This window comes from Cervus elaphus, chromosome 23 (genome assembly GCF_910594005.1).
Source record: "Cervus elaphus chromosome 23, mCerEla1.1, whole genome shotgun sequence".
NCBI lineage: Eukaryota > Metazoa > Chordata > Mammalia > Artiodactyla > Cervidae > Cervus > Cervus elaphus.
The window spans coordinates 28,006,444-28,029,387 of NC_057837.1; the positions used below are offsets into that span (position 1 = coordinate 28,006,444).

Sequence of the window (22,944 nt, forward strand, 5' to 3'; positions counted from 1 at the left end):
ATCCACAGCAGCTGCCTCACTTGGGAATTTGTTCAAAACGCAAATTCTTGGGCTCCTCTCCAAACCTTTTGAATGAGACATTCTGGGGACCCACAATCTGGGTTTTTAAAAGTCCTCTGGGTTATCTTGAGGCATGCTGACAACGGAGGGCCACTGTGTGAGATTTTTAAACTTAAATGTTGTAATGAATGAATTAATTTGTTGTTGTGCTTTGTGGCTTCTGGGATCTTCTGGCTTCTGAGATCCCTGGGATCTCACCAGGGATTGAACCTGGGCCCCGCAGTGAAAGCACCAAGTCCTCATCACTGGATTGCCAGGAAACCTCCCAGGATGAGATTATATAGCTTTCAAAAAAGAAGTCACAGTCTATGCTTTAGGACAGCAACAAAACAGACCCAGATCATGCTGATTAAAGTTGGTATTTCCCCATTTTCCAGAAATGACAGATAATCTCTTAGGATGGGTTATTTCAATGGCAGAATAATCTCATCAATTATATACCTATTGAGTTTTTACTATTTCTTGTTTTAGTTTCTGTAAATACTTTTAATAGCCCTATATATGCTACAAAATCATGTTTATCTTATATAATTTAACTTTTAGCTGGTAACATCCTCATGGATAGGACTATGTATGGTATCAATATTTGGTTTAGTCCACAGAACCTAAAGTAGTACAGAGCTCATAGTGAAGTGAAGTGAAGTGAAGTCACTCAGTCGTTTTCGACTCTTTGCGACCCCATGGGCTGTAGCCTACCAGGTTCCTCTGTCCAGGGAATTTTCCAGGCAAGAGTACTGGAGTGGGTTGCCATTTCCTTCTCCAGGGGATCTTCCCGACCCAGGGATTGAACCCGGGTCTCCTGCATTGCAGGCAAGACGCTTTACCATCTGAGCCACCAGGGCTCATAGGAGACATCAAACTATTTTTATTTATTCACTTATTTTTGGTTGTCCTGGGTCTTCCTTGCTGCGCACAGACTTTCTCTTGTTACAGCAAGCGGGGGCTGCTCTCCAGTTGTGGTGCTCAGGCTTCTCTTGCCGCAGAGCTCGGGCTCTGAAGCACAGGCTTCAGAAGTTTTGGCTCTTGGGATCAGTAGTTGTGGCACACAGGCTTAGTTACCCCGAGGCTTGTGGGATCTTCCTGGACCAGGGATAGAACCTGTGACTTCTGCATTGGCAGGTGGATATTTAACCCCTGGACCACCAGGGAAGTCTGAGACATCTAAATATTGACTGAATAAGTATGACGGTTAGAAAACATTCTCTTTTTTGTCTAATTTTTTGTTTTCTTTTACTGGCATTATTTAAAATTTATCACATAATTTTTAAAGTAGTAATGCTGAAATTTTATAAAGAATCTCAATAGTAATGAAATAAAACAGAAAATGACTGCCTCTCAGGATTCACCCCCCCACACACAAATTGTGGAATTTGTACAATTACAGTATAAAGAAGAATAGGTAATAATCTGATATTTGGATATGTTTCTGTTCAATAATTTTCTAGGTTTACATGCTTTTTTTTTTTTTAACCAAATAGAGACTGTATGTTATATTTCTAGTTTCATTATCCTACTTTCTAATTTTTATTTAAAATTTTTTTCTTGGCTGTGCAGCATTTGGGATCTTAGTTCCCCAACTAGGGATTGAACCAGCAGCCCCTGCAGTGGAAGCATGGAGTCCTAACCACTGGACCACCAGGGAAGTCCTCTACTTTTTTAACTAAACATTTTGTCATGAGGATTCTCATATCATTGAATATTTTCTGAACATATTGTTCAGTTGTATGTATGAACTATGACTTTATTTAACCATTCCCCCATATATGACACTTAGATTGTTTCTAATATTTTGCTTTTTAAAAAACTGTGATAGAAGGGGACGCATATTTTAAAAATGAATATGACTCCTTAGATTCAGGATTAACTAGTTCTCTTGAGTATTTCTTAGCTCTCCTGGTCATCTGTTTTTCCCCTCAGTATAAACTGAAAAGCTTCCTTATCAGTTTGCTTGTTCAAGTACATGTCTCTCCCACTCTTCCATCTTAGGCCTTTATTAGGATTTAATGCACATATTTACATTAACATCAAGATCAATGAAAATCTGAAATTTAAAAGGAGCCTGTTTATAGAAGCTACTGTCTTCCCTGGTTTACACTAGCTGTTCCTTCTCTGTGAGCTTCCATTACTGTTACAATTACTTGTGTCAACCTTCAGGATTTTGTGTCATCATTTCTAAACCCTAAACAGGAATAGGCTAATAAATTATTATTTGCTTATTGAACTATAAGTAACTCAGGAAACAAATCCATGTAAAAATGTTACCATGTTTAATGATTCAAGACCTTTTTTTTTTTTTCAGTAAAAGTTTTCAAAAGCACTAATTAGCAAAGCATCTTAGCTCAGAGACTGAATTAACTTCCTATGTTGATTTATTTCTGGCAAAAGTCACATATCTTTTAAAGGAAATATAACCAACACATACACATATACAGTAAAAGTACTTTGTAAGTTGAAACAATTCTCTATCATCTTTTATTTTGCCAAACCATCTCACCCATTATGAATCGACTGAACTGAATATTTCTTTCCTTTTTTGACTAGGGAAAAGCAGCATGTCTAATATTGTTCAGTTATGACTTAACTAGAAACTTAAAAACAGCTTCAGTGGCATAGAACCAACAATAAAACTGTAAACAGTTTTTAGGGTCTTTTAAAAATTAAAATCTCAAAAAAAAAAATTAAAATCTCTTGATATAATTTCCCCCCAATTTAATTTGTATTCTTGCAACGCCATTAACAATTTTTTTCAATTACATCTTTAATTGTCTCACTGAAAATCTTGATTGCTGAACACATGACCAAAGAGATTATCTCAGTTTGCTGGGGTAAATGTTCAATTATCACTAAGATATACGAACAATCTAGAACTCAGGGAGGAGGGACATATTTACTTCTGAAATTACTTAAATGAATGTACTATAATTGTCTAAGTTTATAGGTAGTTTCACCAGCCAGCAGCGAACACCTTTTACTCTGTACTTATGAGTTAGTATTATTGTTATGGGTTTTCTCACTTGAGTACATTAATTTTGGCACGCAGGTAGCTTCAGGAACTCCAAAGTGAAATTCTCCTGTAGCAGGTAAAAGATCTGGCTTCAGTAATCATAAATGAAGTGTTCCGCTATGAAGCTTTTGCATCTGAAGTAGCAGGTACAAAAAGGTATAACCTTTATCTTCTTTTAAAACTGAAGTACCGTTGACATAGGTATATAGCTTATTTTTTTAAAATGCAGCATCCCTTTAGAAGACTCGTGTTCATGTTTTCCACTTTTGTTCCTATCTCCACGGAAACTACAAGCACGATATCGGAGAGGACCGCCAGGGGGCGCCGACCCTCAGGGACTACGTCAATAATAGGAGCCCTGGGGCACTCTTTCCCCTCCTCTCGCTCACCTCAGCTTCCGCCGGAAGCCGCCCTGTCAGTTGTTGTCCTCCGGTATTTGGGCTGCCTCCGTGTAAGTAGGTTAGCGGTGGCTGGCTGGGTTTAAAGTCTTAGTCCAGGGAGCTGGAGCTGGAGAGGGAGAAAGAAAACTCGAGACAGCTTCAACCCGGACAGCAAGATGGACGTTCTGAAATCGGAGATCCTCCGGAAGCGGCAGCTGGTGGAGGACAGGAACCTGTTGGTGGTGAGGAGCCTTGGGGTCGTGGGCGTTGGCGACGGAGGAGCTGAGTGTTTGCGTGGGAGAGGGCCTGGGGAGAGGGGAACGGTGCTGAGCGGGTCCTGTCTGGGTGGGGCTCAGCCAGAACCCCGCCGCGGCCCGAGAGAGGCCGCCGCTAGACCCACTGTGCCCTTGGCACTACACTCGGCAGCCTTTGGGATGGAAGTGTGGGAATTGCAGGAAAACCCGAGACTGGCAGTTCTCCTTCCCCCAGCTGTCCCTCATACCCATTCCCGTCCGTCGGTATTTTTCGGACCGCCCCAGTTTTTTTCTGGTCGTTCACTTCTGTCATTTTAAGAAGGCTTTGCACTTTATGTGTCCTTCCTGTTTTATCGCACAGGATATTAAAAAGATGTGGTTAAGGACCACGACTTAGTAAAATTAACAATTTTACAACTTCAAGGAGGTAGTTAAGTGAAACTACCCCATTCCATTAGTGCTCAGCATGGACGAATCGGACAGCTGGTACAGTTTAGTGCTGTTGTCTTGATTGTTGTGAAGCCTTCAGGAGACTCACTTTTCACTCTCAGTGTAAATGTAACAGAGTGAACGGGTAAATAATACCTTAGTACTGAGAATAGTTTTGACCTCAGGGACCCTCTCAGAGGGTCTTAACGACCCCAGGGACTCTTGTGGACTACTACACTGTGAGAACACCTGACTTAAGTATTTGCTGTAGTGTAAGTTGGGATTGTTAGCTTGGCAGATGGAAGTTTCATAATCATTGAAACTTTAAAAAGTAATTAACAAAGTGGAGCTAATTAAATAGTGTTATTTAGCAAATGGTGTGGGGCAGAGCTTGTTCATATTTGTAACTTGGTATTTTCATCTCTTAACTGGGTGCCTTTTACCTTTGATGAATGGTTTCTGGAGTATTTGAAAAAGCTGATTTAGATGTTGGAATGCACAGTGGGTGTTATAAAGGGCCAGGTGTTGGAATACAAAATATTTTAGAGGGAAAATGGAATCAGGAAAAGCTCAGCTCATTCTCAGTGTTTACAACGTGTGTATTTGCATAATTAGTTTCTTTGTCTTGGAAATAGACTAATCTTTAAAAATGATTAATTATAAACACTGATTCTACATAATTGTTCTTAATTTATCATCATGTATAAAATTTTTCGGGTATGTCTTTAAGTTTGTAATTTGATAGTTGATTTAATTACTCCGATATCCCTGGCCAGGAGATAAGATTGATTTCCCGATTAGGGCCAGCAAAGGGACATACATGAGATGCGGGTTAAAATACTGAAAGTCAAAAAAATAAAATACTGAAAGTCATAGTTCCAGTAATAGTAATCCGCAAGGCAGTATGCAGAAGGCTTCATATCTGATACCTTGTTTATTTATTTAGTTTTTTCAGTTCTACAACTTTATTGCTACCAACCCATCTCCCTCCACCCTCGTGCACACATGCTCAGTCATGTAACCCCATGGACTGCAGCCCGCCAGGCTCCTCTGTCCATGGACTTTTCCAGGCAAGAATACTGGAGTGGGTTGCCATTTCCTTCTCCATGATACCTTGTTTAATTTGCACATCAATTCCATAAAGTTACTTGTTGCTGCCATTCACAGATGAGAAAATGGAAACTAAGAGAAGCTAGGTTGATTTACAGATTGACACAGATCTGCACAGCTAGCAAGAGAGAGCGCCTGAATCAGACTCCTCTTCCACTCTGAAGCTTACTCCCTTAACCGCTGCAGACCAGCTGTTTATCTTCACCTGTGAACATAGAACTGGTGTTCATAGGGCTAATCTAAGAATTAAATTATCTTAAATTAACATACACAATGTGTGTTTTTCAAACACCATAGTATGCTTTCTCAATAGAGCTTTACAGCAACCCCGCTTGGTACGTAGGGCAGTTAGTATGCTCTTTCCACGGATGATGAAGCTGAGGGTTGTCTGATTTTCTCCGGGCTCTGTGGTGGATCTCAGTCCTCACTGCGTGGGTGAGTTCTCCTGCATAACATAGGGCAATATGTGTAGTGAAAGTCGCTCAGTGGAGTCAGACTCTGCGTCCCCATGGACTATACAAGTCCATGGAATTCTCCAGGCCAGAATACTGGAGTGCGTAGCCTTTCCCTTCTCCAGGGGATCTTTCCCACCCAGGGAATCGAACCCAGGTCTTCTGCAGATGGATTCTTTACCAGCTGAGCCACAAGGGAAGCCCAAGAATACTGGAGTGGGTAGCCTATTCCTTCTCCTGCAGATATTCCCGACCCAGGAATTGAACCGGGGTCTCCTGCATTGCAGGCAGATTCTTTACCAACTGAGCTATGAGGGGAAGCCCAGACTGGACACCTTTTCTTTTTAATGCCTGGGGAGACAGTCATTTGCTTTGCTGCCATATAATTTTATACGGAATTGTTTGCTTTATAGCCTTTATCTTTCTGTATTATAGTGTCTGTCAGTAACTTTCAAATTTCCCACTGCCCCAGCCACAGTAAGAAATAAATCTATATTTTGATCTGATATGTATGAAAACATTTTCATGCAACATTTCTTATCTTAAGTACATGTGATTCTATCATACATTTCTTTGTTTTAATCCATTGTCCTGTTTGATTTTTAAAAAATTTCTGGTCGCGGATCAGTGAATCCTTTTCACTACCCTTTCTGTAGCTGGGAAACGCCCATTTCTGTTGTACTGTTTTTCCAGAAGCGCCACCTCCTCTTTCGTCATTTTACAATGTAGCATTTAATTTCTGCTGTGACTTCTACAGCAAAGTCGTTGAGTTATACATATATATGTTCTTTTTCATATTTTTTCCATTATGGTTTATCATGGGATATTGACTATAGTCCTTTGTGCCATACAGTAGGACCTTGTTTATCCATCCTCTATGTAGCATGGTGTCCCAGCCTTTTCTTTTTTAAATTAATTAATTTGAAATTCTAGCAACATTTAGAATGTGCTGGGTCTTCGTTGCTATGAGGGCTTTTCTGTAGTGCTGCCGAGTGGGGTCTACTCTTCAGTTTCAGTGCTCGGGCTTCTCATTTCGGGGGCTTCTTTTGTTGTAGATCACGGGCTCTAGGCGTGTGGGCTTCAGTAGTTGCGACTTCTGGGCTCTAACTCAGGCTCAGTGGGCTCCGTTGCTCCTCGGCACGTGGGGTCTTCCTGGATCAGGGATCAGACCCATGTCTCCCGCATTGACAGGTAGATTCTTCTCCACTGAGCCGCCAGGGACGCCCCTCAGCTTTTTCTTGTTAGCCCAGTGGTTGGATATAGTAAATACTTAGCTTGTGAGCGCCCCTTTGTCAGAACTGGAGGAGCTTGTAAAGCAGCCTCCTGTCACCTGTGTTCAGTGCTCTTCCAGGTGTAACTTCTTGGAGGTAAATTCGGCCTCCCTCTTGCTAGAATGCCAGTGCTTTGGATCCCTGGTGTTGGTGAATCTTCATTTAACACAAAGCCTCATTCACATGGAAAGCCAGGCCACTACAGCACTCAGTGGGGCTTAATTAGCAGTTGTATTAGTTGCAGTTTGGAAGATGGACTTTGTGTAGAATTTTAGCTGTGTTTTTTTCCAATATTTGTTGAATGTTTCCTCTGTGCAAGGTACTACACTGTGCCACAGAGGATTTTTTAAAAAATAATGCTTGATCCTTTACTGTAAGGAACCTACTTTCAGTTTTATAAAGAGAAGACATCAGTCAATAAATTCCTCACCTTTCTCCTATGAAGGTGGATGAGATATTGGCTGTATGTTGGGTCACACCTTCCACTTACATGTTGAAGCCCAACTCTCATCTTTATTAGCATCATCAGAACCTAAATATCACTTGTCTCCTTTCCTCCTGTGTCTTAATCTCTCTACTGGCTTATCTCCAGCAGCACTGAAACATACATGATGTATGTATATATGTTTCAGTGCTATATGTATGTTTCAACAGACATACATACATCTCCTTTTTTTGTTTGTTTTTTAAAACACAACTGTTATTAAAAATAAAATCAGAAACAAAACCCCACACAGCTGTTCTTTTTCTTTATAGCCAAGCTTCTTAAATTCTGTTTCTCACTTACTCCTTAACCTGGTTTCTGCCCTGGCAGTTACACTGAATCCATCCTAATCAGGGGCCGTAGTAACTGCCATGGTTTCTTAACCTCAAGAGCATTTGTACTAGACTGGTCCACTTTCTCCACTTCCCTTGGCCTCTTACCCCAGAGCATCCTGCATTTGCGTCTACTTTTTAGGCTACTTATTTCTGATCTCCTTTAGAGGCTTCTCTTTTGTTGTTGCTTTTTTATTGTTTGGTTTTTATCCGTTAAATGTTGGTTTTCCTTAAAGTTCAGGCCTTGGCTACTTCCCAGTCCAAGGGACTCTCAGGAGTCTTCTTCAACACCACAGCTCAAAAGCATCAATTATTCTGCACTCAGCTTTCTTTGTAGCCCAAATCTCACATCCATACATGACTACTGGAAAAACCATAGCCTTGACCAGATGGACCTTTGTTGGCAAAGTAATGTCTCTGCTTTTTAATATGCTGTCTAGGTGCGTCATAACTTTCCTTCCAAGGAGTAAGCATCTTTTAATTTCATGGCTGCAGTCACCATCTGCAGTGATTTTGGAGCCCCCCAAAATAAAGTCAGCCACTGTTTCCAGTGTTTCCCCATCTATTTGCCATGAAGTGATGGGACCAGATGCCATGATCTTAGTTTTCTGAATGTTGAGCTTTATGCCAACTTTTTCACTCTCCTCTTTCACTTTCATCAAGAGGCTCTTTAGTTCTTCACTTTCTGCCATAAAGGTGGTGTCATCTGCATATCTGAGGTTATTGATATTTTCCCCAGCAATCTTGATTCCAGCTTGTGCTTCCTCCAGCCCAGCGTTTCTTATGATGTACTCTGCATATAAGTTAAATAAGCAGGGTGAAATATACAGCCTTGACATACTCCTTTTCCTATTTGGAACCAGTCTGTTGTTCCATGTCCAGTTCTAACTGTTGCTTCCTGACCTGCATACAAGTTTCTTAAGAGGCAGGTCAGGTGGTCTGGTATTCCCATCTCTTTCAGAATTTTCCACAGTTTATTGTGATCCACACAGTCAAAGGCTTTGGCATAGTCAGTGAAGCAGAAATAGATGTTTTTCTGGAACTCTCTTGTTTTTTCGATGATCCAGCAGATGTTGGCAATTTGATCTCTGGTTCCTCTGCCCTTTCTAAAACTAGCTTGAACATCTGAAAGTTCACGGTTCATGTATTGCTGAAGCCTGGCTTGGAGAATTTTGAGCATTGCTTTACTAAAGTGTGAGAAGAGTGTAATTGTGCGGTAGTTTGAGCATTCTTTGGCATTGCCTTTCTTTGGGATTGGAATGAAAACTGACCTTTGCCAGTCCTGTGACCACTGCTGAGTTTTCCAAATTTGCTGGCATATTCAGTGCAGCACTTTCACAGCATCATCTTTCAGGATGTGAAATAGCTCAACTGGAATTCCATCACTTCCACTAGCTTTGTTCATAATGATGCTTCCTAAGGCCCACTTGACTTCACATTCCAGGATGTCTGGTTCTAGGTGAGTGATCACCACCATCATGATTATCTGGGTTGTGAAGATCTTTTTGGCATAGTTCTCCTGTGTATTCTTGCCACCTCTTTTTAACATCTTCTGCTTCTGTTAGGTCCATACCATTTCTGGTATGGTATATAAATAAAAAGTTTAGCATGTATATATATCTATGACCCCACGTCCCCTCCTCCTGTTGATGATATCATTAAAGGGATCTTTGACTCAAAAAGGTCAAGAACTAGTCCTTTCTGGGCTGGTGAACATCTCTGTGCCCTTTAATCCCTAGTACCAGGCAGCTGTCCCAACTCTGCTGACCCTTCTTCATTTATTCCAGTCCTTGAGCTTGCCTTTATTCACACTTTGCCTTCATTCCCACAGTCTTCTATAAAACTCTCCAACACCTCTCTCTCTCTAGCAGTTGGTGAGGAGCCTTTCACAAGTTTTTTGGTACAGTCAGAAAACAGCGTGGAAGGGAATTTGTCATGTTGATACCATGTCTTGACATTTCCTGCAAAGACTTTTTTCCTCAGAACTTCACTGTGAAAGCTTTTAATTGTACAGAACACTCAAAATAATTGTACTGTGAACACCCATATGCCTACCATCTAGATTTGCAGTTAAGCCTGTGATTAACATTTTAATATATTTGCTTTATTCTTTGACTGTCCATCTGTCCACCATTGTATATCCATTTGTCAGTCCATCTAGCAGTGCAGAAACTGCTTTTACCTCAGGACAGTAAAGCAGGCAGAACATTTTAGAATAGTGGAAGGCAGCTTTTCCACACTTTGACAAGAGATACAAGCTAAGTTGTTACCATTTCACATAAAACAGATGAACCATAAAAAGCTGGGAATCCGCTTGAAATGACCAAAGATGGCTCTTTAGATGAGTGTTTTCCAGCTGCTTACAGGGTCCTGAAGCCAAGGTACTGATCTTAATGCGTTTCAGATTTACAGACATTGTTACACTTTACCCTTAAATATATATAATTTGACATGTTTTTCATTGACTAGTGTTCAGTGTTTGTCTATACATATGAAAAAATACACAAATCGTAAGTGTCCCACTCAGTGATTTTTGATAAATGCATACACACCTGTGTGACCCTGTGTGTATCGAGGTACAGAACATTGCCTTCATTCCACCTTGCAGTCAGCCTTTACCATCCCCAGAAGCAACTGCTGCTTCGATTTCTTTCCGCCATCCGTTGGCTTTGCCTGCCCTAGAACTTTACGGACTCTTATATGACACAAGCTTAATTTTATTCATGTTGTTGTGTGTGTCAGTTGTTTATTCCTTTTATTGCTGAGAAGTATTGTGTTGCAGAATACCAGTCTGTTGATCTGCTACCCTGAGGATGGTCACCTGGGCTGTTTCTAGGATCTAGCTGTGGACCCTCTTGTGCAAGTCTTTTGTTTTTTAAGTCCCTGACTGGTTTTGGCTGTGCTGGGGCTTGGTTGTGTGCTTGCCTCCAGCTGCGCGCGGGCTCCTCGTTTCGGGGGCTTCTCTTGAGGCAGAGCTCGGGGTCTCGGGCTCGCAGGCCTCATTAGTTGTGGCGCGCGGGCTCAGCGTGCTGCGGCCTGTGGGACCTTCCTGGCCAGGGATTGAACCTGTGTCCTCTGCATTGGCCACTGGAACACCAGGGAAATCCCTGTGCGAGCCTTGTGTTTTCATTTCTAGTAGGAAAATGCCGGGGAATGGAATTGCTAGGTCATGGGGTTTGTTATGTGTTTAGTTTTATAGAAAGCCATCAGACATTTTCCCAAAGTGGTCGGACTGTGTCTCGCCTCCACCAGCAAAGCAAGACGGTTCAGACCTAGACATTGTGTCAGCGATTTGTGCTTCAGTCTAACTTCAGCTATTCTGGTGGATGTATCGTAATATCTCATGGTGGTTTTAATACGCATCTCCCTGAGAATTAATGTTAAATATATCTTGTGTGTTTTTCTATTTGTATATCTTTTGTGATTTGGCTTAAAATTACTTGCATATTTTAAAATTGGATTGGTTGGTTTATCCGTAGTAAGTTCAAGGAATTCTTTATAGATACCATGGATATCACTCCTTTGTCAGTATATATTGTGAATTTTCTAGACTGTGGGTTTTCTGTTCATCTCCTTAAAAGTTTTTAATTTTAATGAAGTCCAGCTTATCAGTTTTTCATGGTTAATGTTGACTGTATCTTACCTGGGAATATAAAATAGTGTAACCTGTTGAAAAACAGTTTGGCAGTTTCTTAAAGTAAAACTTAGACCTGCTGAGTGATAGAGCTATTCCACTCCTAAGCATTTACTCAAGAGAGTAAGATATTCTCTTATAACATCTAAAAGCTTTATGGTTTTATCTTTTACAAAAACAAACTTTTTATGGATCAGTTTTTTTGTATGATGTGAGGCAGGGGTGTGGTTTATTGTATTTGGATATCCATTTGTTCTAGCACCATTTATTGAAACTGTTTTTCTTTTCCCTTTGGATGGTTTTGGTATCATTAAAAATCAGCAATAGTTTGTGTGGCTCTGTTCTGTTCTGCTCTGCTCTCTTGTTCTAATCTGTTTGTTGATCTTTATGTCAGTGCCACACTGTCTTGATTGCTGCTGCAGTTTGGTGAGTTGTAAAGTCAGGCAGTGTAGATGCTAACACTCTGTTTAATTTTGTTTTTTTAATTGAAGTATAGTTGCTATACTTACATAAGTTCCAGGTATACAGTAGAGTGATTCACAATTTTAAAGGCTCTGTTCCACATATAGTTATTATAAAATATTGACTCTTCCTTGTGTTGTCCTTGTATGTATGTCCTTGTATGTATGTACATACATACATGTATGTACAGTATGTCCTTGTAGCTTATACATAATAGTTTGTACCTCTTATTCCCCTACCCCTGTATTGCCCCTCCACCCTTTCCGCTGGTAACCACCAGTTTGTTCTCTATTGTATCTGTGAGTCTGCTTTTTCTTTTTTATAGTCACTAGTTTGTGGTACTTTTTAGATTCCACATAAATTTGCCTTTCTCTGCCTGTTTCACTTGCACATGCCCTCCAAGTCCATCCATGTTGCTGCAGATGACAGAATTTTGTTTTTTTTTTATGACTGGGCAGTAGTGCCTTGTGTGTATATGTAGCACATCTTCTTTATCCACCTACTTACTGGTGCACACTTAGGCTGCGCCCATCTGTGCTGCTTATTTAAGCAGCTTTATTGAGGTGTACTTGACACAGAGGAAGCTGCATGTATTTAAAGTGCACAGCTCAGTCAGTTATGCCGTGTCTGCACCGGTGATGCTGTCACCACAGTGAGGAGCGTGAACATATCTGTCTCGCCCCAGCGTTTCCTTGTGCCCCCTCTGATCCTGCTTTCTTCCCCCTCCCTGGGCTCTACCTACCCTTCCACAGGCTACTGTGGGTCTGCCTTCTGTTACTTAGATTGCACTTTCTAGAGTTTTATGCAGAGTTGTCCAAAACAAGCTCTCTCATCTGCTTTCTTTCAGTCTAATTTTGAGATTCATTCATGGATTTGTATCAGAATTTCATTATTTTTGTTACTGAACAGTCTTCTACCATTGTATCGATATACCCCCAATTTGTTTATTCATTAGGCTGTTGATAGACATTTGGGTCATTTCTGTTTTTTGGCTATCATGATAAAGCTGCTGTGAACGTGAGTGTACAGGTTTCTGTTTGGACATATCCCTTGATTTCTCTTGAATAAATGCATAGGAGTGGAATGGTTGGATAATACAGTAAGTGTATGTTTAACTTTTTCATTAAGGAGCCCGTGTAAGATTGGCATTTATTTCTCACATACATTTTTGTCTAATTTTATATATGGTGATATGAAAAAAGTGAAAGTGAAAGTCGTTCAGTTATGCCCAACTCTTTGGGAGCCCGTGGACTATATAGTCCATGGAATTCTCTAGGCCAGAATACTGGAGTGGGTAGCTTTCCCTTCCTCCAGGGGATCTTCCCAGCCGAGGGATTGAATCCAGGTCTCCTGCTTTTCAGGCATATTCTTTACCAGCTGAGCCACAAGGGAAGCCTAGATATATTGGAGTGGGTAGCCTATCCCTATGCCAGCGAATCTTCCTGACCCAGGAATTGAACTAGGGTCTCCTGCATTGCAGGTGGATGCTTTACCAACTGGGCTATCAGGGAAGCCCCCATAGGGTCATACAAATATATATAATTATGAAGTACATAGAATTCACCTGTGCATGGTAAATTTGGATAGTTTTCTACTTTGGATGGCATCATTGAGAAAACATATCGCCTAGCTAATAGGATCCCTTGACAGTTTACAGTTCTTACACTTGGAAGTATTGTGTCTCTTTAAATTGTGTTTGGGTGCCCAGCCATTGGGTTTGTTACTCCATACTCTTTAAGGCTTATTTCCATTTTTTAGCAGGAAACTGACCCTGTCACATGGTTCGTGATTATCAGCTCACATTCCGCTTTGGGTGTCCAGGCTGTGTATTTGTTAGCTCTCCAGTGTCTTTTTGTAGAACTCTTGATGATGTTTGTGTTTGATGTTCATTTTTGTAAACACTAAAAAGCTTAATCTGATTGAAGGAATGATGATTCTACTTAATGAAATGGTGACAGTCATGTTGCATTTGGTTTTTAGTTTTGACTCTTCTTCATTAGTGTGGGCTATAGTTTCAGGTGATGTGGTAGAAAGATTTGTTCTCTTTAGGCCTGGGAATTTCAGGTTTATAATCCAGAAAGTACAACTTGAACAAAACCCAAGAATAGCATGTGTGAAGCACCATGCAGGAATGAGGCTCTGTCTTTAAAAGAAGAAGTGCTTTTTATGTATACCCTCTTTAACTTGTTTTTAAAATCTGCTGGAGTGAGAGGTCCAATGGAGAGTTCAAGTGCTTTAGGAGGGAACACAGTTACCTTCAGTTCACATGTTGTCTTAAAATTGCTACCAGCCACTTTCAGGCTTGTGTTTGTAGGGCTGTGTTGTATATTCTGTCATTGAGCCAACAAATGTAGAGTTCAAAGATTTGGAATACATCTAGAAAGGAAACTAACTTTGTAAAAGGAGTTAACAAGTCCTAAAGTTCACTGGGGCTCCGTTACAGAGGGCTTTTTAAGTTTGGGCAAGTTCTCTATCCTGCCTGAGTTACCTATAAAGAGGGGTGTGTTACTAATCTTAGGTTTTAAAATACTACGGTGTCAGTTGTGTCACGAACATATCTCCCATAAGTTTGTTTGGTGTTTTCAGCGTGCCTTAGAAATGTTTTAAATAGAAATCACCGCTTGAGTGTGCAGGCTGATAGTGAAACATGGTAGGGAACCTTTTGGTTTTGACCACCTTCTTTTGCCCTGAAGTGAAGGGTTACATAGTAAGAAGCAAAACGCTTATATTTTTCTCAATATAACTTTTAGAAATGAGAAGCAAACTAGTTTTCAAAAATTAAATTTATTGTTAATAGATAATGCATTCAAATGATTCAAAATTCAAAACATACTAAAGGGTGAACAGTAAAAAGTTTCCTTCTTACTCATGTGCCCCAACTTCCAGTTCACCTCCTCCAGAGCAGCTAACATTGTCAACTTTGGGGTCTCCTGCAGTTATTTCATGCTTTGGAAGCAAATGTGAAAATGCAGAGGTGTGTCTTTTCTCCTTTTTTAATAAAGATGGCAGCATACTAGATTCATTCTTCTGCACTTGCTTTTTTCATTTATAAGAGTATAGAAACTACTTAATTAAAAAAAGAAAAATCTCCTTTAACAGAAATTGACAAAATCCTGAAATTGAAACAATAAAGGAAGGAACTATAGGAACCAGTGTGGAAGTTACTGGAAAAAAGGAAATAATAAATACAATAATTAGGGCAAATAATGCATTAGTACGTTCTGATAAATTGGCAAATCAAAGTGAAACAAATGACCAGAAAAACAAGAAATAGAAAATCTGAGCCGACCAGTAAGGAAGAAATAAGAAAAGTGTCCGACAGCCGAAGGAAGGCGATTGAAAACAAAGAGAATTACAGTTGAAGATCCTTAGATTTGCACCTTGCAAGTTAGTGATGAGCTCAGGGAATTTTTCAGTGGAGCGTTAAGAATGGACTCCCAGTTGGTGGTCAGCTGCTCAGAGACCTGGCAGTGAGGAGGTGGAGATGGACTTCAGCTCAGTTCAGTTCAGTCGCTCAGTCGTGTCCGACTCTTTGTGACCCCATGGACTGCAGCACGCCAGGCCTCCCTGTCCATCACCAACTCTCGGAGTTTCCTCAAACTCATGTCCATCGAGTTGGTGATGCCATCCAACCATCTCATCCTCTGTCATCCGCTTCTCCTCCCGCCTTCAGTCTTTCCCAGAATCAGGGTCTTTTCCAATGAGTCAGTTCTTCGCATCAGGTGGCCAAAGGATTGGAGTTTCAGCTTCAACATCAGTCCTTCCAATGAGTATTCAGGACTGATTTCCTTTGGAGACAGACTAGAGAACATTTTATTGTAGTTCTGCTGTAAATGGTACTTAGCATGATACCCAGCACAGGTAATGAATGTTTCCTTTAAGGTTGCAGAGTCTTGAGTATATGTAAGTGATGATCATTTGTACCAGTAGAGAAATAAAAGGGGGAGATGCAGGAGAGAAAATAGATAATTAACTATGAGAAAGGCAGGAGGATTTGAGATCTGGAAGACAGCTAGAAGGGGTTGGCCTTAGACAGGACAAGGGTTTCCTCTTCCATTCTCAGATGAAGAAGGGGTCGGTGCTGGGGGGATTCAGAGTTCGTGTTTGCTGGCTTCCCTTTTCTTTGTAGAGTGTCTTCATCATATGCTGGAAATAACAGGAGACATAAAGGGCTTAGAGGTTTGAGAGAATGGGAAGTGAATAATGATCAGTGTAGACAATAGGGGAGGAAACTGGGTTAAATACACCAGGATCAGTGGGCGACATTGGGACCCAAGTAGCTTCCCAGCATTTAAGAGCTAGTGCAGGCCTGGAGAATGCCAGCAAGTGGCCTTTTCTCGGACAGGACACTGTTGGTCTCAGGACACTTGTTGGTCTCTCTCACGTTCTTAATTACAAGTCCAGAGAGCTTTTGTTTATGTAGAATGTATTTGTTGATCTTTATTAGAAATTAAAACTAAGGTATTAAAAATGTATATGTATATTCCATGTAGAAGTATAGTAAAAAAAAACCCATCATGTTAGCATAAATAACACATTTTTATGAAAACTGTTTTCTAAAACAATAGAAATTTAGTGAGAAGAATGGCATATTTTACATTTTGCCAGTCTCCCCACTGTATTAGTAGACAATTGGATTCTCCTGTTTTCTTTTTTCAGCCTGTTGCAGCATGTTTTTTTTTTGTTCAAGTAGCTGAATAAAATTCATCTTGAGAAGGAGAGGTAATTAGAAAAGGGAGTATTTTAATAACCTTTTCAGTAATTGTGGATATTTTTCTTTGATATTATACCAGAACTGGACAAGTGGTGAGTTTCTTAAAAATTCCATTCTGTTTAGTCGCTCAGTTGTGTCCAACTATTTGCGACCCCATGGACTACAGCAGGCTAGGCCTCCCTGTCCATCACCAACTCCAGGATTTTACTCCAAATCATCTCCATTGAGTCGGTGATGCCATCCAGCCATCTCATCCTCTGTCATCCCCTTCTCCTCTTGCCCCCAATCCCTCCCAGCATCAGGGTCTTTTCCAGTGAGTCAGCTCTTCGCATCAGGTGGCCAAAGTATTGGAGTTTCAGCTTCAACATCAGTCCTTCCAGTGAACACCCAGGACTGATATCCTTTAGGATGAACTGGTTGGATCTCCTTGCAGTCCAAGGAACTCTCAAGAGTCTTCTCCAACACCACAGTTCAAAAGCATCAATTCTTTGGCGCTCAGCTTTCTTTATAGTCCAACTCTCAGATCCATACATGACTACTGGAAAAACCATAACCTTGACTAGATGGACCTTTATTGGCAAAGTAATGTCTCTGCTTTTTAATATGCTGTCTAGGTTGGTCATAACTTTTCTCCCAAGGAGCAAGTGTCTTTTAATTTCATGGCTACAGTCACCATCTGCAGTGATTTTGGAGCCCAAAAAATAAAGTCTGCCACTGTTTCCCCATCTATTTGCCATGAAGTGATGGGACCAGATGCCATGATCTTAGTTTTCTGAATGCTGAGCTTTAAGCCACCTTTTTCACTCTCCTCTTTCACTTTCGTCAAGAGGCTCTTTAGTTCTTCTTCATTTTCTGCCATAAGGATGGTGTCATCTGCATATCTGAGGTTATTAATATTTCTCCCAGCAATCTTGATTCTAGCTTGTGCTTCATCTAGCCCAGCGTTTCTCATGATGTACTCTGCATATAAGTTAAATAAGCAGGGTGACAATATACAGCCTTGACATACTCCTTTTCCTATTTGGAACCAGTCTGTTGATTAGCTGAGAGTTAAAGTTCTGACCTGTATCAGTGGACCTTTTGGATATTAAAATCTGTTGATTTGGTCTGTTCTAGACCTATTGTATTCTGATCTGTTCTGCTCCTAGATCTTTTGCCTGTGCATGGTTTTGTAACATCTTGCCTTTGTGACATCATGAGTTTCTCAGCTATGCTGAATTGTGCCGATCTTCTAAATGTTGATTTTTGCATTAGACAGTGTTTTAACAGTTACAGCTGTTAATATCACCACTGATTTCATCAAAGGAGCCTTTATGTATCAGGAAGCCAGCGAGTTCACAGTGAAGGATGCCACTTTTCTACCATTCTCCTTTTCCCTTGACAGGTGGAATTTTATCACAGACAACAAATACTGTCATTGTTTTCCTTTAGGTGACAAGGTTGCTTTGTTCAGTTTTGAGAAAATGTTTGCCAAAAATGCAAGTCTGAATAATCAGCAAGTTGCACAAGTGTTTTTCTTTGAGAGAGCTCTCCTACTTCATTATGTCGTGGAAGTGCTTCATATGTTTCATTTCCTTTCATTTCATCATACCAAATATTAAAGGGCCATGTACTTAAGGGTTAAGATTTAGTAAAATTGTACTTTATCAAGACATTCTTCAGAGAAACTGACCTTTTTATTTTCTGGCAAGAGCATGGTGGTGAGGGATACAAGTGACTACTGATAAGTCAACAATATTTATGCCAACGTTCTAGGAGTTGTTTTCACCATAGCTTTTGTACCATCAGTGCAAATCTGAGCATAGTGAAAAGGGCAGTGGGGTGGGGCACATGACTTAGTATTGGGTTGGCCAAAAAAATTTGTTCAGTTAGTGGATGTTTTCTAATAAAGTTCTTGGTGAAAATGAAAAGTGTCTTTTATTTTTATGTAAAATCAGATGAACTTTCATAACACTGCCCTAGCTCATTAGCAGTAACCATAATAATACCTCAGTAATTCCTCCACACAGGTATTTAGCGCCTCATAGTTCCACAGCTCACTCAGGCAGTGATCATCAGTGATGCTGTACCCTGACAAGGAAGTTTAATGGTGAACAATGGAAAGATCAGGTTCCCACACACCTGAACCCATTGCTCAAGCCTGGCACCAGTAAAACATCAAGGAAGTACACAGCAAACCACTGTGTATTATGTGTAAAAATTCAGCTCAGTGTTATGAAAATGAATTTGACCTGTGCAGTCTCTGGAAGGGTCTTAGGGACCCCCAGAAGTCTACATTTTGGGAATGGATGTTCTAGGTTTAAGGTTTTGGTAGGTTTGTTCACTGGAATTGAAACATGGTAGTAAAAGATACCATAGTTAAAGGTTGTCTGTGGCCTGGGGAGTCCTGTTACTTTCTTCCTATATACCAGCTCTTTCTGAGAGGCTACCAGACCATGTTGTCAATTCATTTATTTGAAATAAGACCAGTACGTTCTATTATACATAGTCAAAAGGAACAATTAGTGATGTTGAAATGCATTTTGGGTGTGAAAAACTGTAACGTAGAATACCGGATCAGCACAAAGGATTTGAGGACCAGAGGTCTTAGTCGTATCTTTGTTATTCACGAGGCTTATTGAGTTCTGGGAATGTCACCTGACCTTTCTAATTCTCAGATTTCACGCCTCTCCAGTGGGATTAATTTTATTTGCATCCACCTTCTCCACAGTAGTTTTGATGTTCAGATGATGCCATCAGTTTCTTACCCTGGGTAACGTCGTCTTTATATCTGTAAAGTTGTGCTTGGGGTGCATCAGATAAGTCAGTAAATATTTTGTGAGTTAATGAATGAACTTAGAAAAAGCTGTTAATTATAAGCTGTTAGTTTTTAATATATACACAAATAGAGTTGTATAATGAACTCCTATCTACCTTTCCCCCAACACATGTAACTCTAGAAAATAAGAACATATCTTTATAGAACTAAGATCACACTCAACAAAATTAAAATTGGGTCCTTAATACCATGAAATACTCTTCTTACATTCAAATATCCCCTGTTGATATTAAAATGCAAACATATATATGTTTTTACAGTTGGTTTGTTCAAATCAAGTCCACACAAGAATCCACTCATTGCATTTATTATGACTCTTGGTTTCTTTTAGTGAAAACATTTTCTTTTCCCTCAGGTCCCCCACTTTTTAAATTCGTCAACTTGTTGGAGAAACTGGGGCTACTTTTATGAAATGTGTTAGTGTTTGATTGCTTTCCTGTGGTGGTTGAGCTTTTTTCTGTCTCCTTTATCTTTCTAGGAAGTTGTATGATCAGAGGTTGATTTGGATTTTTGGGGAGGACATATTTAAGTGGTTTGCAGTGTACTTCCTTGATGTTTTACTGGTGCCAGGCTTGAGCAGTGGGTTCAAGTGTGGCAACCTGATCTTTCTATTGTTCACTATCAAACTTCCTTGTCAGGGTATAGCATCGCTGATGATTACTGCCTGAGTGAGCTTTGGAACTGTGAGGCACTAAATATGAGGTATTATTGAGGTATTGTTATGGTTACTCCTTATGAAGTAAGGTGGTATCTTGATTTGAACTAAGTCATCAGTGAAGTAGTATCTAAGAGGCAGAACTGCAGATAGTAACAAACTTGCAAATGAGGAACTGTATTTTTTTTACATTATAACTGACATAAAATATGACTTTCAGGTGTTCAACATAGTGATTTGATAGTTTTATACATTATGAAATGATCCAAGGTACTGCATTTTTAACAGGATAATTTTATATATAGCTTGGAAAGAGCTAACCCTTTTTCCCTGCCACAGTAGGCTGAGTTTATCTCTTAACATCATGTCATTTTAAAACCAAATACCTTTGAACCATCTTTGTACTAGAGAAGCTCTCCTAAACCATCCTATGTCCAGATTATTTTTAAAAATTGGTTAATACAAATACAGTTAGCTGATCATTATAATAAGATTCCAGATGACAAAAAAGAATGTGGACACATCCTTGGAGCTCTCTTGTTAATGAGATTTAAAATGTCAGCTGAAGCTACCATAATTTTTGTTTGATTGGGTCTGTTAGGAGAAAAGAATTAAAGGATCACATTTTATGTGGTTCGTAATGAATCCATTTGTAGAAATTAAATTAAAACACCAGGAAATTAAATCAAAACAGTGTTAACATTTGGTAAATGGGGTTGGTTCCTTCTCTGTGCTGTTGGATAATGTCAGTTAAAATGATGCTACAAGAGAAATGTCTTCATGTTTAGACCAGGGTGGAGGACAGGTGGTATGTTCAGGAAATCACTATAATCTCTGTGGGACCTAAAAAACTTTATAGTTCTTGAAAAACTTTCAAGGTTGTTGATCAAGAGACATGAGATTTGAACTTCTTTCTTCAGTAGGAAGAAACTTACTTGTATCTTCAATAGGAAAGTTACAACTTCTGTTATTATTAACTTACTTCTTTCTTCAATAGGAAAATAAAAAATATTTCAAGCGTAGTGAACTTGCAAAAAAAGAAGAGGAAGCATATTTTGAAAGATGTGGCTACAAGGTATGAATGCCTGCTTTTATGTTAAATTATATATTTCTGAGTTTAAATTTATACAGCCGTTGTTAAAGTAACAAAACAATTGATCTTTGTTCAATTTATCAATGTTATACATTAGCCTGTAAATGAGAAGCCATCTGGAGAGGTATGATTTTGTTTTTCTTTTTTTTTCTTTTAATCTTGAATTCAGGAAAATACATGCATGACCTTTGGCTTGGAATGGTTTGGCTTTTTGTGGACAGCATGAAGTGGCTTGAGATCAAAGCTTGAATTTTTTTTCTTTTAATTAAGTCCTGGATCTGATACTACCTCATTTTCATCACTACCACCGCTCCTTCCCCCGCCTCTCCCAATAAAAGTCCATTTGTAAAGGGTTCAAAACATTTTATTCATTCAGCAGCAGTGGTATCTCCCCTGCTTTCTCTTGAATATTTTAAGCCATTGTTTTATGTTTGCAATGTGAATAATCCCTTTTGGCCTGAGATATAGCCATTTTATATGATAAGGTATCACATTTCAAACACTGCTCAGCCTACTGGATAGAAAATGTGATCTTGAAATATTAGAAATAAATGAGTTGTCTAGAAAACTTTGAATACTTTAGAAACATGACTAAAATTATCTTTGAGATTACCTAGTTAATAATGTATTGGGGTTTTTATTGGGAGGGGTTAAAGGTTACGAGGTGAAGTTGTGTTTAATTTATTTTAAAAGATAACTGTATCTAGTCTAATTTTTTAAACAAAGTTCAGAGGTTCTATTGAAATACTTTTGACAAATCATAAATTTGAAATTGACTCTGCTTGTGAAACATCGATTATACAATAATACTCTTGTGCATGTAATGGGGAAAGTTCTGGAAATTAATTTTATCTGGCATAGCATTTCTAGAAGAAAGCATGAAGAATGCAAATGGTATGTATATGGATTTGCTTTCACTTTGTACTCTTGGGAGAGGGTAGGTGTTAAAACTGTAGTTGTATTTCTGATAGATTTTTAAAATATGAAAGTTTACATTGGTATTTTGATACTTCTCTTAAGTATGTTGATTTCATTTGCTTCTAGTGTAGGGAATTAAAATATGTTTTAAAACCATCTAAATATCGAATAGATAGTCAGAAAGGATTTCCATTATTTGCTTGCCTTAGCGTTGTCTAACTCACACTTAAAGTAAAATAAGAATCACTTACCCTGGGCTTAGTCCGCTGACTCGGTTTCTTTCCCATATCCTTAGATTTGAACCTTTCTAACTTTTTGATAAAGTAGGACAATAAACAGTGACATTTTTCCTTTGGTTAGATTGCTCTTGCTATAACAGCAGTCCTTTCTTGCCAGCATAGAGGAAAGCACTGAAGCAAAATCAGTGCTGTAAAGATACCGCTTGTAACGTTGAGTCCAGCTGACAGAATGTCTTAGGTCTTTTCCTTAAGGCTACTCACTGCCATTTTATAATTGAAAATGCTTTTCATCCTGAGATTTTGGGAGAAATACCTCTTTTTACAGGGTTTTCTTTCTAAAGCATATTTAATGGTTTCTTGTTGGTAGTAGTGAAAATACAGCATGTTACTTTTATTCTCTTATAAAAACTAGTTACCTTTTATTGAGGCTTGATGCTGATTTGGTTTGTGAAAATGGCGAAAGTTTAGTTTTTTACTTACATTTTCTGTTATCACTATTAACACTGATTAATATAACCTTTAACCTAAAGTGTGGAATCATCAAGTATAAAATTGTAACCATACAGCCTTTCTTAACTGAATGGTTTCCCTTAATGTTGATCTTCTTTGATTTTTTTTTGGATCTTCTTTTGACC

At 39.3% G+C, this 22,944-nt stretch overlaps 1 protein-coding gene across 2 annotated transcripts in view; it reads left to right on the plus strand.

The window, feature by feature from the left end:
* Positions 1-3,469: 3,469 nt before the first annotated feature.
* PRPF18 (pre-mRNA processing factor 18) overlaps positions 3,470-22,944 on the plus strand; it is a 52,158-nt gene continuing 32,683 nt past the window's right edge. Inside the window, exons 1-3 of one of the 2 annotated variants that reach the window (XM_043884602.1) lie at positions 3,470-3,686; positions 21,057-21,134; positions 21,250-21,276. In XM_043884602.1, coding sequence (XP_043740537.1) covers positions 3,621-3,686; positions 21,057-21,134; positions 21,250-21,276 — 171 coding nt within the window. In that variant the 5' untranslated portion in view covers positions 3,470-3,620. The remainder of the gene's footprint in view (positions 3,687-21,056; positions 21,135-21,249; positions 21,277-22,944) is intronic. The other variant, XM_043884603.1, reaches the window with a different exon arrangement.